At 41.3% G+C, this 15,694-nt stretch overlaps 1 protein-coding gene, 1 non-coding gene and 1 pseudogene across 2 annotated transcripts; all 3 read left to right on the top strand.

Moving 5' to 3' along the window:
• Window positions 1-2,492: 2,492 nt before the first annotated feature.
• LOC140496800 (ADP/ATP translocase 3-like) lies at window positions 2,493-3,858 on the top strand (annotated as a pseudogene).
• A 1,414-nt stretch (window positions 3,859-5,272) lies between these two features.
• On the top strand, window positions 5,273-11,430 carry RPS6 (ribosomal protein S6). Its single transcript, XM_072597049.1, has 6 exons — window positions 5,273-5,890; window positions 6,802-6,933; window positions 7,336-7,546; window positions 8,765-8,911; window positions 10,886-11,043; window positions 11,290-11,430. Exons 1-6 carry the CDS (start codon window positions 5,885-5,887, stop codon window positions 11,383-11,385), a joined length of 750 nt encoding a protein of 249 aa, XP_072453150.1. The 5' UTR covers window positions 5,273-5,884; the 3' UTR covers window positions 11,386-11,430.
• Window positions 11,431-11,850: 420 nt separating this feature from the next.
• Window positions 11,851-11,989, top strand: LOC140497925 (small nucleolar RNA SNORA48). The gene has a single exon (XR_011964928.1). It is a non-coding gene; the product is annotated as a small nucleolar RNA SNORA48 (small nucleolar RNA).
• The last annotated feature ends 3,705 nt before the right edge of the window (window positions 11,990-15,694 follow it).

Genomic DNA, 15,694 nt, shown 5'->3' on the forward strand with positions numbered 1-15,694 from the left:
GTAATGATGACATAACTTGCATTTGACTTTGTTTTGAGGGAGGGAGGGCTGTGCAGGTCACCAGCCTCACTTCTCCTCCAGAGCCATCTGAATTCAGTGACCAGATATTCATCAGGATGACTGGTGATGACCCAGGAAGAGGCAATTGGGGTTAAGTGACTTGCCCAAGGTCACAGAGCTAGTGAGTGTCAAGTGTCTGAGGTGAGATTTGAACTCAGGTCCTCCTGACTCTTGCACTGGTGCTCTATCCACTGCACCAGCTAGCTGCCCCAAGTAAACCATGGAAGAAACAAGGATTTTAAAAGGTGGGGAGAGGTAATGTGTTCCAGGAATGAGGAATTGTTTGTAAAAAATTCTCTAAAGAGGGAGATAAAACATTTAATTTGGTGAACAGTCCCATTTTGGTTGTAATATATGATGCATAAAGAAGGATAGTATTTAAATACTTGTTCTGGTGGACAAATAAATTTTAAAGTTTTTTAATTTTCCAGGAAAGAAAGGGGGAAAAGGGTATCATCAAAAACAGACACTGATTAAGCAGCTATAGTACTGTACTCAGGGGACTAAACTAGGCATTGAGGATACAAAGGCACATCTTATGGTCTTTGTCATCAAAAGGTTTACAATCCAGAAAGCCACAATATGGAGATATTATAACAATTGGTGACTGTTCTGTGTAAAATGAGATGTGAAAACTTCAATTTTCTCTGGTTAAAAATTAATGTTAGTACTGGTACTCAGAGGGTGATTTGATGAGTCAACTTATCAGAGTAGGACAAGTAATTTTGGAAAGTCTGAGAAATTGTTGCTAGGGTAAAATGTCAGGAAAACATCTCTTTCAAGTGGAACAATTAATGAGATCCAGGTAACTAGTCATCTGACATTGTGAAGGTATTGCAGTGAATAATATTGACATAGTTATGATGAAAAATGGTAGCAGGTTGTAGATGAAAAATGGTAGCAGCTTGTAGTCCCCAGCATTGGTGAGAGGAATTGAGGCACAAGGTAGGACAGGTTCTTAAGTATAGAAAAATAATACAAGGAACTCAGTTACTGTTATAAAGGTTTAACCTGGATTTGTTAGGAAGCTAGTACAATGATTATAGTTAAGGTTTTTCTTCAATGCCTCTTTTTCAAACTTTAGATAGGAATCAAAATATTTTCTAACAACCAAGTCAGCAGTATTTCTCACATTTTTAATTGACTGTATTTCCTTTCCACTTGCCCCCAACTCCTAATATTTACTTTTGAGAGACAGCATGGAGTAGTGGACACAGAGCTAGCCTCCAGGTTAAGAAGATGGGTTCAAGTCTTCTGACACATACTATCTAAATTCCTGTGGGAAAATCAATAAACCTGCCAGTGCCCCATGGAAATTTCTAAGATTGTAAGTTGCAAAGAAAATGCTGATTTGTAATGGTAAGGGGAATTTCCCATATCAATGAAATCACAGGTTTAGCTGAAAACAAACAAACTCTTCAATATTTCAATGGATTTGTGATCTTATCAACGTGGCTACTTCTTCCAAGTGAAGAAGACTGGGGGAAATGATAACTCTCTTTATTTGAAGGACTGTAATAGGGAGTTAGGTGTCCAAGTGGATAGAGCGCTGTCATCGAGTCAGAAAGACCTGAGTTCAAGTCTAGCCTCACTTACTAAGCTGTGTGATCCTGGGCAATTCACTTAACCCTTTTGGCCTTAGTTTCCTTATATGTAAAGTGAGACAGAGAAAGAAATGGCAAACCACTTCACAGTATCTTTGCCAAGAAAATCCCAAATGGCGTCACGAATGGGAAACGACCGAAAAGGAAAAGCTTCCAAATGATTGGAGATATACGCAAGTAGATCAAGTTAGAGAGGTGGTGAGCTCTCTTTCCTTGTATGTCTTTGAGAAAACCCAAGAAAAATGCTTTTTAGGTATGTTATGGTGGGGGTTCCTTTTATGTATTGGTTTGACTAAATGGCCGTTGAGCTCTCTTCCAACCTCCAAATCTGTGGAATGGAAGGTTTCACATAAAGAACAGTGAGAAGCCCAGTTTGGCTGAATCATAGGGTGCTAGAAGTAATTTAAAGGCTAAAACAGTAGGTTGGAGAAAGGTTGTAAAGGGCTTTAAATGCCAAAGAGTTTGTACTTGATCTTAGATAGAATAAGGACTAATCCCCTTCTCAGACTACTCGGATAGGCTCTTTATAGTAAATAGTTATTATTTCATAAACATTATTAGATATCTATTTCTATGTTTACCAAATTATTTATTATTTATTTCACTGATAAAAAAGGGGGTGTAAATACTTGTGATTCTTGCCGCTGGGGGTGCTATAATTTGTGGATTGCTTGAGATCAAGAATTCCGAGCTTCAGCAAGACTGAAGTCTAGCCTTTCGTCTGAGCTGCAGCAAGGGGCTGCGTGCAGGCGGCAGTGGCTCCCCAGCTTTGGCCCTCTCTCACCCGGCTTTCTTTCTCCAACTCCCACCCCTCCCCCCTCGGTAACCATGATGGGGCAGGCCATCTCCTTCACCAAGGCCTTGCTGGCCGGTAGCATGGCTGCTGCTATCTCAAAGTCAGCGGTGGCCCCATCGAGAGAGTTAAGCTGCTCCTGCAGGTGCAGCATGCAAGTAAACAAACTGCTGCAGATCAGCAGCACAAAGGCATTGTGGATTGTACAGTCCGAATTCCTAAGGAACAAGGGGTGCTTTCCTTCTGGCGGGGTAACTTAGCAAACGTCATCAGATATTTCCCCACCCAGGCCCTTAACTTTGCCTGTAAGGATAAGTATAAGCAGGTGTTTTGGGGAGGAGTGGACAAGCACACAGAGTTTTGGAGGTATTTTGCTGGCAATCTTGCCTCTGGTGGTGCAGCTAGAGCCACTTCTCTCTGCTTTGCCTACCCCTTGGATTTTGTGAGAACCCGCTTGGCAGCTGACGTTGGGAAATCTGGCACTGAGAGGGAATTCAAAGGCCTGGGAGACTGCCTTGTGAAAGTCACCAAGTCTGATGGAATCCGTGGCTTGTATCAAGGTTTCAATGTCTCAGTGCAGGGTATCATTATCTATAGAGCAGCTTACTTTGGCATCTATGATACAGCAAAAGGTATGCTCCCAGATCCCAAGAACACTCATATTGTGATAAGCTGGATGATTGCACCAACAGTGACTGCTGTAGCAGGTGTGGTTTCTTATCCCTTTGATTCAGTAAGGCGGCGAATGATGATGCAGTCTGGGCGCAAAGGAGCTGATATCGTACACTGGGACAATTGACTGCTGGAAGAAGATTGCTAAAGATGAGGGTGGCAAAGCTTTCTTCAAGGGTGCCTGGTCCAATGTTCTTAGAGGCATGGGTGGAGCTTTCGTGCTTGTCCTGTATGATGAACTGAAGAAAATAATCTAAGTACATCCTAACTAAGGAACCAGTGAATATAGATGATGCAAAATACTTAACCATGCTTAGCATTTTGGACCATTGACCTTCTAGAAATTCCTGTTGTCTTTTTATCCAGGACAGATCATATTTTGTAGGGGAGCCAGAAAAAGGTCTTAGAAAAAGGGACTCATTGATTGTGATCCATTATTCACACAGTGGAACTGATGATGATTCAGTATATTGATCATATGGTTTTTGGGAAAATAACAGTTTCTGTGGGTCCAAGGAGGCAGATCAACTTAGACCATCTAGTTTAAATGCTCTTTTGTAGGACCATAAATTTGTGTTTAAGTACTAATTTTTAAAAATCATGTCTCCCATTTGTAGTTAAGCACTATATATACTATTTTGCACAGCTGACCATTTGGCAGTTATGATGATCTGTGTTGGGCATTCTGCTGTTAAACAATAAATACAAAGAAGACTCTAAAAAAAAAAAGACTGAAGTCTATCTGGTGTGTGCACTAATATGGTAAGCCCTCAGGAGTGGAGGGTCACCAGTCTAACCTAAGCCAGGGCATACTGGTCTGGGTGAGAAACATGAAGCGAGTCCACCTCCTGTGCTGATCAGTGGTGAGATTAGGAGAAAGAGGGGGTGGAAGGTAGGGAGGAAGGAAGAAAGCAAAAAGAGGACTTTGGTTTTTTTTAATGACATTAAGGACTCTGTCTGAAATGTTCTGTGTGGAAGATAGACTGGAAAAGGGTAAGACCTATGGTAGAGAGGTCAATTAGGAGAGTATCTCAATAGTATATGGTAGTGAACTAGAGTGAAAGCTGGGTAAATGGGGAGGAAGTGACATGTAAGACATCGTGGAGGGGAAAGATAGTTACTGACAAGGGATGGTTGGGTAGAAAGACTCAAGGAGGGCTTCATGGAGAAACTGTTGTTGAGTTGGGCTTTAAAAAGGGGAGGTGGGTAGAAATCCAACAAGCAAAGAGAAGGAAGAAAACGGGAACAACGGATCTCCTGCAAGTAGGAGACTGAAAGATATCTGTAGAGCCTTTTGGCTGTGGCAGAGAATGCGTGGAAGGGAATAATATGAGATAAGATAGGAGAGAGGGAACTGTGCCAGACTGTGGGTGGGCAGGGGACCAAAGGACTGGTAAAGAAGTTGTTCCTTTATTTTGTAGGTAACAGAGAATGAAGACTTTTCAACAAGTGTGTAGGAGCTTTACATAAGAAAGATTATTAGCAATATGGGGAACAGACTGGAGGTAAATACTTACTAGGAAGCTAGTAAGGGGAATGAGGGTTTATATCAGGGTGGATTTGGCAGAAGTAGGGTCAATAAGATTCCCCCTCCTTTTTTTTTTTTAAAGATTTAAACTTATTTATTTATTAAACTTATTAAACTTATTTTAATTTTCAACATTTATTTCCACAAGATTTTGAGTTTCCAATTTTCTCTCCATCTTTCCCCTCCCTCCCCACCCTCAAATAGCATGCATTGATTACCCCTCCCCCCTCTTAGCCCCTTCTCCTTTAGTTTCTTCAAGGGCCAGATGGATTTCTATACCCCATTGCCTGTATATCTTATTTCCCAGTTGCGAGAACAAACCATTTTTTAACATTTGTTTCTAACACTCTGGAGTTCCAAGTTCTCTCCTTTCTTCCCCAACCCAACTACCCCCATTAAGAAGGAAAGCAATTCAATACAGGTTATACATGTAAAACATCTCCGTAAGTCATGTTGTGAAAGCCCAACTATATCCCCCCCCGCCCATTATTCTGTTTTCTCCTTTGCCCAAGTCCTTTTTCTAAAGCGTTTGCTTCTGACTGCCCCTCCCCCGATCAATAATATTACAAAGGCCCGGAGGTGGTCGATGAATGTCTCGTACGGCCAAAAGCAAACAGGTCCGTTTGACTGGAAGGCGGAGCATGTTATGAGAATGGGGAGTTAAGAGAAGTAAAGAAATACGAGGGCATCTGGAGGTGATGAAGTAGGAGACGCCACACGGGGACCAGAAAGAACAAAAAAGGCGCCTGGAGGGGAGGGGGGACGGAAGAGGAGGGCTCCCCTTCCCGCAGGCGCGGGTCGTTGTCATGGAAACCAACGTTGGAGACTGGGGTAGGCCCAGGACGCCTCGCATTTGCCATCCCTGGGTTCCCCGTCCGCGGGTCCCCAAAGGCCGGCTCCACAGCTGAGCTCTGAGACCTCACTCAAGCAGAAGCGGAGCCAAACAGCCTCGGAACCAGGCCGGGAAAACGAAGCCGCGACCAACGTCGCAGGCTCTACGTCAGCGCGACTTCCGGGAAAGCCGTCCGTCAGAGCGAGGTCTCCTGGGAAACCCACTTCCACCATTCGGCTCTTTCCCACCGCCTCCCCCTCCCAGGAAGTCCCGCCTACGAACGGCTCCGTCCTCCTGCAAGATCTCGCGAGATCTACGAGAGCCTATGTGACCCGCAGGGAGCGGAAGTCGAGTCTCTTTCCCGTGGCAGGTCTGAAGCGGGCGGCTGTGCAGAGATGAAGGTAGGGCATGCCGGGACGGGAGGGGGGCTTGCAGTGTGGTCCTCCAAAGGCCACCTTCCCGCCGCCCCTTCCCCGCCTCGACCCCGGTGTTGTGTGGGCTAGAGGCAGGGGCGGGCGAGGCGGATGGCCGTCGGTGGCCGGGACGCTGGGGAAGACAGGATGGCGGGGGATTGCATCGCCCGTGCCCGGGCACCATGGCCGCCTCGGGGGAACGTGGCTCCTTCCCCCGGCCCCAGGAGGCTGCGGGGCGCTGCCGCTGCCGCGCGGCCAGTCCGGGGGACGGGCCCCCCCCAGCCCAAGTGTGGGGGAGGGGGCCGAGGGCCGAAAGGCAATCCCCGAAAACGACCAATTCCACGGCCTTCCCGTGCCAGTACCTTCCCGTATTTACAAACACCTTTATACTTAGCTAATTGCGCCACCCTGGGCGGGTCGCTTAATCCAGTTTGCCTCAGTTTCCTTATCTGTAAAATGCCAATAATAATCCCTGCCTCCAACTGCAAAGGGCGCCTAGCGATTGCCGGGGGACCTTTCCCTGTCACTCCAGTATTTACGGTACTTGGAAGCTGGATCGGTTCTGACGCCTGCTGACCGGCAGAGCTTTGTCACCAAACCAGGGACCTGAAGCGGTCCAGGGGGCTTTGCACAGATAAAGCAGCGGGCCCCACGGGGGAGCCTGGCGTAGGGTGGAGAAGCCCTGGGTTTCAGTACGGGCTCTGCCGTTGCTGCCCCTCCGATCTTGGACAAGCTCTGTCACTTGGTGGTTAAAATGAGGACCTCATCCCTAACAGCTTTAAGTCTATGACCTCACGATAATAAAAAAGGTCAGGAGGCCAGATCTGAGCCTGGATCATCCAGTGCTAGGTAGTTTTCTCTGTTTTACATCGGCTCCTGTGGTTTTTTTTAATTTCCAGCTCAACATCTCTTTCCCAGCCACTGGCTGTCAGAAACTCATCGAAGTGGATGATGAGAGAAAGCTGCGGACTTTTTATGAGAAACGGATGGCCACTGAAGTTTCTGCTGATGCTCTGGGGGACGAGTGGAAGGTGAAAACTAGCTTGAATTCTTATTGGAATTTGTAATGTTTCACTATCCTGATGCATAGTCATTCAGAGGCATGAGGGGGGGTATAAGTATGTATTTAGGAAATGGCATTTCAGAATAAGCAAGGCTAGGTATCTCTGATTACTAGTTATTTAAGGAGCATTTTGGTCTCAACAGGTTCACTGTCATAGTCTTCGAGGTAGTATTTAGGTTGGAAATGCACTAGTTCTGCAATACATGTACAAAGCAAAAGTAAGTGGATTTGATAGGTAAAGAGAGTTTTATTGCCACCTTGAATTTTTATTCACTTTTTGATGAAAAATTGAGTTGTAAAGAAAAGCCAGCTCTTCCTCTGTTAAGAAGTAATGAAAATATTAAAATGAACTGTTTTGTATCCCCTCTAGGGTTATGTGGTCCGAATCAGTGGTGGGAATGACAAACAGGGCTTCCCCATGAAGCAGGGTGTTTTGGCTCATGGACGTGTCCGCCTGCTGCTCAGTAAGGGTCATTCCTGCTATCGCCCTAGAAGAACTGGAGAAAGAAAACGTAAATCTGTTAGGGGCTGTATTGTGGATGCCAACCTGAGTGTCCTCAACTTGGTTATCGTGAAGAAGGGTGAGCATTTGTATTTTTTCTTACTCTTTGGTTACTCTGTAAAAAATGCTTAGAGGTTTATTTCATACTGACTGTTACTTAATTGTTTATTGTCCAGATACGTTTTTTTCCCTTTACGAATCATAATGTTATTCCTGTATAGTGTCAAGAATATTAGAACTTTTGTCAGTTGCTTTTCAGGTCTTTGTATCGGTAAGCACCCCAACATACACAGGGGGCTTGCTATCACAGGTTCTTTGACCTACTTCAATGAAAGGAAAGGCAGCTTTTGAGGGGTTACCAGTCACTTTATTGAAGCACATATATCATTCTTTTAATCAAGCAAATGTATTATTCACCTACTTCAGAGGGGTCAGCACCCTGAACTTCAAAGAAAATACAGAGAAGTCAAAGATCAACAGACATGGCTTCCTCTGTCTGATCGTAATCAATACATATATCACAAGTCAACAGACAGATCCAGTTGTCTGACCATAGTTACCAGAGAGGGAAGCACCAACTTCTGGGTTGTCAAAGCTGGGGGGGCTCCTTAACAACTTCCCAGAATCCTCTTCTGATCAAACAAACACTTCCAGTCTGTAAGACCCAAAGTAAAACTTCACCCCCTGAGCATTTGTACACTTTACAGAGCCAGAGGGCATGACCATTTGAACAAAAGGTACTTAGGACCCTCCTATAAAACAGCTCCCCTAATCAAGCTTCCCTCCATGGGCAGGCCCATCAATGTGTGGGGAAGATCTTCTTTAATCACGTTATTCAGTCAGGCATATTTAGTAAAACAAAACCAGCAAAAGATTCTATTTTGCCTGGCCTTTTACAGTCTTGTCCAAACTTTTCATTTTTACAGATTAAGAAACTGAATGAATTTGCCAAGACTCAGTTTTTTATTTTTTTTCCTGTCCTCCAGGAAATACATATTTTCTTATTTGGACTACAAATCTATTAAATTGTTTGGTTTTAGTGAATGACCATTGTCCCCAAGAGTAGGTTTCAGTGCATTAGAGGCATTGTTGAACAGTATAGTTTGGTTTTTTTCCAAGGCGTATTGCTAATATTTTTCAGTTGACCTAATAATCTGGACTTTGAAAGATGTCAGCTGAAGAATATAACTAGTGAGAGATGATTCTTTCTGTTTAGTACTAATTCATAACCCAATATCTGAGGAAGTTTGAAAATGCCTGTTTTTAGTAGCATAGTTTTCAACATTTTTTCTTAAAGGTGAGAAGGATATACCAGGACTGACAGATACCACTGTGCCCCGTCGCTTGGGGCCCAAGAGAGCTAGCAGAATCCGAAAACTTTTCAACTTGTCCAAAGAAGATGATGTCCGGCAGTACGTTGTGAGAAAGCCCCTCAACAAGGAAGGTAGGGCTAGAGAGTGTCTCTTTGGAGGTGGGGGTGTCATTTCTTGGTTAAAAAAAATGATGGAGTCAAAATGTTGTGATGCTGTTGGGCTCTCACACAGTGAGGAATGGCAGAAGTGAGGTTTGAGCTGACCTTTTTTCAGTTTCGATTAATCTTTTTGTATGCTAATAGTGGAACTTCCTGAGCTTTGGCTGCTTTTGACTAGTGGAGTTGTTTCTCGAAGTTGTATGGTGAGCTGTCAAGGGATCCTAGTGAGATTTAGAAGAGCTATATAATAAAACAGCACTTCTTAATGTGCCCCCACCCTAGGTTACTCAGTTTACATGATTCTGGAGCCATACTTTCATCTAAAAGAATCTCATGATTACCATGTGCCCTTTTGATTCTACTCTGATAGGGAAATTAGGAGACATAGAATAAAATAATAGTGCATTAAGGTTTGCAAAGTGCTTTGCATATTCTCATTTGATCTTTAATTATCTTGCAGTGTTGGTCCCATTTCCATTTTATGGATTGGGAACTGAGGCCAAATAAAATGTTAAATGATTTGTCTAAGCAAATGTCTGAGACAGGATCCTGAAAACTTTAACTTCCTGTCTGCTATGTGATCTGATATACCAACTGCAGCTCAAGAAGCAGGATTATTACGTGTCAACCTGTGCTTTACCTTTAGGCCAGTAGAGTACCTCAGAATCCCTCAGAATCAGGTTAAGAGATTTGAGCAAAGGGTTGAAGAAACTGATTCTGCAGGGTCACAGTCTGTCCATCTGGTGATGGTAGGAAATTGCTATAAAAAGTATGTGCCTATACAGAATTGTATGCAGTCGTGGGGAGGGAGGGAGGTAGTGGGGGGTGGGTGGGGAGGGATAAAATCGCAATTGTATGGCAGTGATTGTTAAACGTTAAAAAAATAAAAAAATTAATAAAAAAAAAAAAAGTATGTGCCTTTTGGATATCTGTTTGGAAAAAAATAAACTTTTAAAGGGATGATTTTTATTGATGGAATTTGAGATCCTTCCAGGTGACTCCTGAATTGGTCTCAGATAGTAAATTTAAAAATCGTTAATAAAAGTACCCTTGTTAGGTTTTTGGAGGGAAGCTATGCTATTTCCATTGTGATTTTTTTTTTTAATAGATTGGACTCAAAAGTTTTGAAAACCACTTCAGGCATCTGTATTGGGTAGTCTGGTTGATGTCATAAGTGTAATTTTCTTGTACCTAACTTGTTTAGAAAAAAAAAAAGGTACTAATATCAGGCAGTGAGGTTCCATCTGGCTAGACTGGAGTTTTCTCATGTAACCAGTAATGAAATTTGAACACATGGCCTAGGTGTACAAATTCCCCAGGAAGTTTATTGTTAATTATGTTTACATAGAATCCCTTTGAGCACAATAGTTAATCAGTAAAGCTTTATCTCACAATGAAATTCTCATAACTGGTTTTATTTTTCGTGTGTGATGGAAAAGGATAGGAAATAAACTATATTGATATTGGGGGATATGTGATTATTTTGTTGGTGGGTTCTCTCCCCCCCAAATCCCTTTCAGTTTTCCACTACACATGCTTTAATTAGTAGTTGAAGAGCTTCCATTTTCCTGTTCCGTATCTTTAGCTCAAAAAAAGTAGAAACCATTAGTAGTACTTTTTATTTGCTGATTTTCAGGCCTTCATTTGTAAATTGGTAAGTAAGTATTGCCAGTTAAGGATGACAATTACAGTTAGGGATTCCTCAAATATTTACTTAATTTTATTTAGAGATCTTGGAAGCATTTAAAAGTAGGGTGTAATCTGACACCCATTACAGTTAGTGAAGTTTAAATGTGTTGCGTTTAACTCAGTGTTACTGTTCAGTTGTAGTGTTGCTTTAGGTAAGTTTGTTGCTTGTAAACGTTTCCTAATGAGAGTAGCATTTAAAATGGTTTGGGTTACCTGTTTATTTTTTGACTTGAGTTGATTAATTCTACTTTTCTGTAGGTAAGAAACCCAGGACCAAGGCTCCTAAAATTCAGCGTCTGGTGACTCCCCGTGTTTTGCAGCACAAACGTAGACGCATTGCTTTGAAGAAGCAACGTACCCAGAAGAACAAGGAAGAAGCAGCAGAATATGCTAAGCTTTTGGCCAAGAGAATGAAGGTATGGTTGTACATGCCTTTTTTCAGTTTCAGAAAAACCTTTTTTTTATGCTCTAGATTAATAGGGTGGTGGTGGTGGTGGTGATGAAAAGTTTGGTGATATTTTTATAACTCACTGTACATCACTTAGCTGTATGCTTATGTGCCCATCTGTTATCATAAAACATACCTCAGTGTATTGCTCTGGTTCTTTGAACAAATAAAGTACATAATTTTAACATGGGGGGTTTTTTTTGTTTTAACTTAGGAGGCTAAAGAAAAACGACAAGAACAGATCGCTAAGAGACGTCGTCTGTCTTCCCTGAGAGCCTCCACCTCGAAATCTGAGTCCAGTCAAAAATAAAATTTCTAAAACTGTGCTAGAAATAAATAACTTTTGTCAAGTGAAGGTTTGGTTTTTGTTTTGTTTTTAAATTTACAAAAAGCATAGATTTCGTGAATCAGGTCCACATGTCTCATCTTTTCTCTTGGTGAGTATTAAGAAATTATGCTCAATGATTTATTCACTACCTATTGCAAACTGACTTCTATGCCTATTCACCATATTGTTAGGTCCCCTGCAGATGGTATTTGTTACAGACTTCTCCACTGACTTTCACAGTTAACCACTGCTGTTGGACATGACTTCAGACAAATCACACTCTTGGTTCTAACTAGCTGCTTGTTCTTTTTTAAACAGCATGAGCGTTTCCTAAATGGGTGTGTTTGCCTATTTCCCTACATCTACTAAAATGTCTGGTTGCTGCCATTGTCCTAAAGCAGATTCATCAGCACATGTACTTTTTCTTCTTTACAGATGTCACACTGACACCCCTGACACTGGGTAGAGAGACACCTCTCTGGTGGTGTTCTTCTCATATCAGTCAGGGGCAAAGCAGCAGCCCAAGTTCATCCCAGCTTGATGCTTTGCTAGGTGGCCATAGCTGGTTCATGCCCTGGGCACAAAACTATCCCCTGCTCTTAGGAGGGAAAGGGAGTATTGGTTACTGCTAATTTTCATTATTTATGGTTTTTAGAAATTTCCCTTAAAACCAGTGAGATAACTTCAAAAGTTATGTTGGGGAGGGTGGTATATTTGAAGGTATTTGAACCTACTTCCTCAAGGTAGCATGGGCTAGCAAGCCGCACTGTTAGAACAGGTTGTATAGTTCTGTAATTAATGCTAAAAAAAAAAAAAAATCTTTTGGGGGCTACGTGACGTGTCTGCCTTACATCCTCTTCACTTTCAGCCAAACTGGTCTGCTTTACTATTTTTTATACTCAAACATTTTGTTCTGTTTCAGTCATGTCTGATTTCTCACGACCCCATTTGGGGTTTTCTTAGAGACACTGGAGTGGTTTGCCATATCCTTCTCTAGCCCATTATTAGAGAATAATGAAGCAGATGGGGTAAAATAATTTGCTCAGGGTCACACAGCTAGGAAATGTCTGCAGCCAGATCTTACTACCTGTAGTGAGCAGACAAGTCCCTTTTCATTTAGTTTCTATGCAGATGTCACCCTCTTAAATCTTTCTTGATGCCTTTTTGCCCTTATTTACACAAGTTCTGTACCTCAGTGTACTTAAATGAGATTGTATACACTGAGGTTAGAGACTCATTAACTCCAGTGGCTAGCATGTATCTTAAATGCTAGATTGGCTCTTACTGTATGGGTGGTGATGTGAAGAAACTGGGATTCAAAGGCCCACTCTGGCACTTGAGTGTGACTTCCTGTCTTCAGTTCTGTAGTAAAGTGAAGGGTTTGGTCCCCGTCAGTCCCTGTCAGGTCTGAATCTTGAGAATAATCTATTATGACTATGACAGGATCTTAGTTCCAACATGCACAAGAATGGGCCCTAAAGAGGAGCAATGTAAAATTCTTTGGGCATTGTGGCTGGAAATTAAAGAGTACCCTCCGACGTTCTTGTCAATCTGACAGTAGCTCTCTTTACCATAATGGAAAGTGCCAGAGGTGTACCTCAACAAACAAGCCCAGTTTTAGCCCAGCTCAACTGTCAGGCTCCGAGTAGGAAGGAAATGAATTGTTTCTTTTGAAAATATGAGAACTCTGCAGTCTTCTACTTGAAGCAAAATGAGTCAGAAAATCAAATGCCAGAAATAGAAATAATTTATAAACTTTATTTTGAGAAATGCATTAACAAGCTTTCCTTTATAGTCTGAGATCTATACAAAATACACAAAGCGCCCTTCTGAGAAATGCGTCAAATTGTGATGTGATAAACAATTCAGAGATTGACTGCAGTAAGAAGAAAGCTTTTGGACAATCAAACAACAGCTTATTCATCTTGTACAGTTCATTTCCAGAAAGGATTTCAATGTGCTTTGTATCAACAGCAAACTTAATCCCTTTTTTTTTTGTACCACTGAATGATGCAGAAAGAAACAGTTCTATAGCCTTATGAAATATGCACCAACTTCAGCACTGAAAGGCACCTTTGGTGTTAAGGGAATGAACTTATTTGCTAATTTTGAAAAAGTTTTAAGTTTCCAATTAACCTAAAGGTCCTAAGATGAATTTCTTAAAACAAGCTTGCTATAAGAGTATCAGGCCTAATCACTCCTTGCAACACATTTACATTGCAGTGAACTGGAATAAAATAAAATCTACATGTTACATAATATCCCTTACAAATAGAGTATTCTATAATTCTCAAGTGTGACATGGGCTTTATATTGGAGACTCAAGGAAAAAAGTGGCAAACCCTCAACCAGTTCTTTGGCTTGAACACTACAGAAAATTATGATGCTTTGAAGTTACTACAATAATTTTCTGTTAAGATTTATAACCTGAACCACACACTAAGTTACAAGGGAAACAAAAGACATTATTATGGCTTAACTGACTTAGGCTCTTAAGAACTGCTGAATAGCACTTTTTCTTACCAGGGACACACATATTTTCTTCACTTTACAAAAGTTGATGTCAATCCTGAAACTGGTTCCAAATGGACCATTCATTCCTAATTTTCCTTTTCACAAACCTGATAGGAAGGTAAAGAGGTTGCCAAGGAAAAACAAGGCTCAAAATTCAAGGGATTACAGAACTACCTAAATAGAAGCAAAACCTAGTTAAGGCTAGCTGTTAACTGGGAACTGCTGTTTGTTCCTTAGATGTTAACCTGCTAATTGCAAAAACCAAATCTTTATTTGAACAGCAGCTGTGAGTTTCAGCTTATCAGAGTGGTGGAATTTAGTTGGGATACCCAGGTTCAAATCTCAGCTCCAGGACCATCAGCAAGTTATCTAAAATTCTTGGTTCTTAAATGTGCCTGAAAATGTTATGAAGGTGTCAAAATATAAACCTTAAAGTGCCCAAGAAAATGGTAGTTAATATTGATAAAGTTCATAAACTTTCATCCCAATGACAGTAAAGCACTTTGCAACCTTTAAAGGAGTATACCAATCAATAACAATCCTGTGCAAGAACGGCTTGCTCTTAGAGACGAGGAAATGGACACCCAATGTGATCCAGCTGTCAAGTCTCAAGAGTGAGGCTTTGGACCCACATCTTCCTCCAAGTCCAGACCAAGTCTTAACGAGGTCCTCAATAAATATAACAAAATTAACTCGTCTGACTTTCAACTGCATGTAACATGAAGCCACACTCACCTCAGAGTAGAGAGTGATGGGACATTGTCCCCTTACCACTTCTAAACCTAGATGATGACAGAGGGTCTCATCAATTGGGGAATTAAACTGGTGACTTACTTTTGATGATCAGAATTACTTTAATGACATCAAATAGACTCTCAATTGAAGATGCTCTAAGCTATCTGAACAAAGGATATTTCATAACACTGAAACTTCTGATCTAAAAACCACTTATTAATTGGGTCTTTCCAGAAGAAGAATTTCAAAAAGGTTTCTTCTTGTGGCTTGGTTTCATTATCTTTAAGCCAACCCCAATTCTACGTTAAAAGAGGAAGAACATGCAATAGGATATTGTAGTAACTTCAAGGTTAAGTTACTCTGAGATTTATTATTTTGATACTAAAAAAAGCCAAGTTTATTGGCTTAAATCATGTATCTACTTCAGCATCTTTTTTTGCAGTGTTATGAAATCTAAACATGAAGAACTGGACTACTTCTACGTTCTACAAGTGATAACAGTGTTGCTCCAGATACTAATTCGAAAAATGACTCTCAGTAGTCTTCGAGACTGTTTCATACAGTGTTTTTATCTATCTCTGGCAGTCAAATACAACAAAACAAAACAAGCCAACCCTAAAAGCTATTATTCAAGGTTAACTTTAGGATGGGGGAGGGGAAACAAGCCTTTCTTTCCCCAACAAAATCTGCAGAGGTGACATCACCTCTGTAAATATTATAAACTTATAGGGTCTTTATTTCACTTCCTGAAAAAGCCTCAGAAAATTTAAAAGCAGAGTCAAGCAAATACAGAGGAATTCTGAATTCACAATTGGATTTGAAAGAAAGGAAGCAGCAGATTTTATTATGTACATTAAAAAGTAGGGCTTATACTCAGTTTAGATGACATCTTATTTAAAGATATGTAATCTCAGTAAATATAGTTGACTTGTGAAAAATTTGGATTAGTCGAACTGTTGCCTAGAAATGTTTGATCTTGAAGTTTAAAAAATATTAGCCAAACACATTTTTTATCATAGGAAAAATGAACTTGGAGCAGCAT

Source organism: Notamacropus eugenii, chromosome 3, assembly GCF_028372415.1.
Source record: "Notamacropus eugenii isolate mMacEug1 chromosome 3, mMacEug1.pri_v2, whole genome shotgun sequence".
Classification (NCBI taxonomy): Eukaryota; Metazoa; Chordata; class Mammalia; order Diprotodontia; family Macropodidae; genus Notamacropus; species Notamacropus eugenii.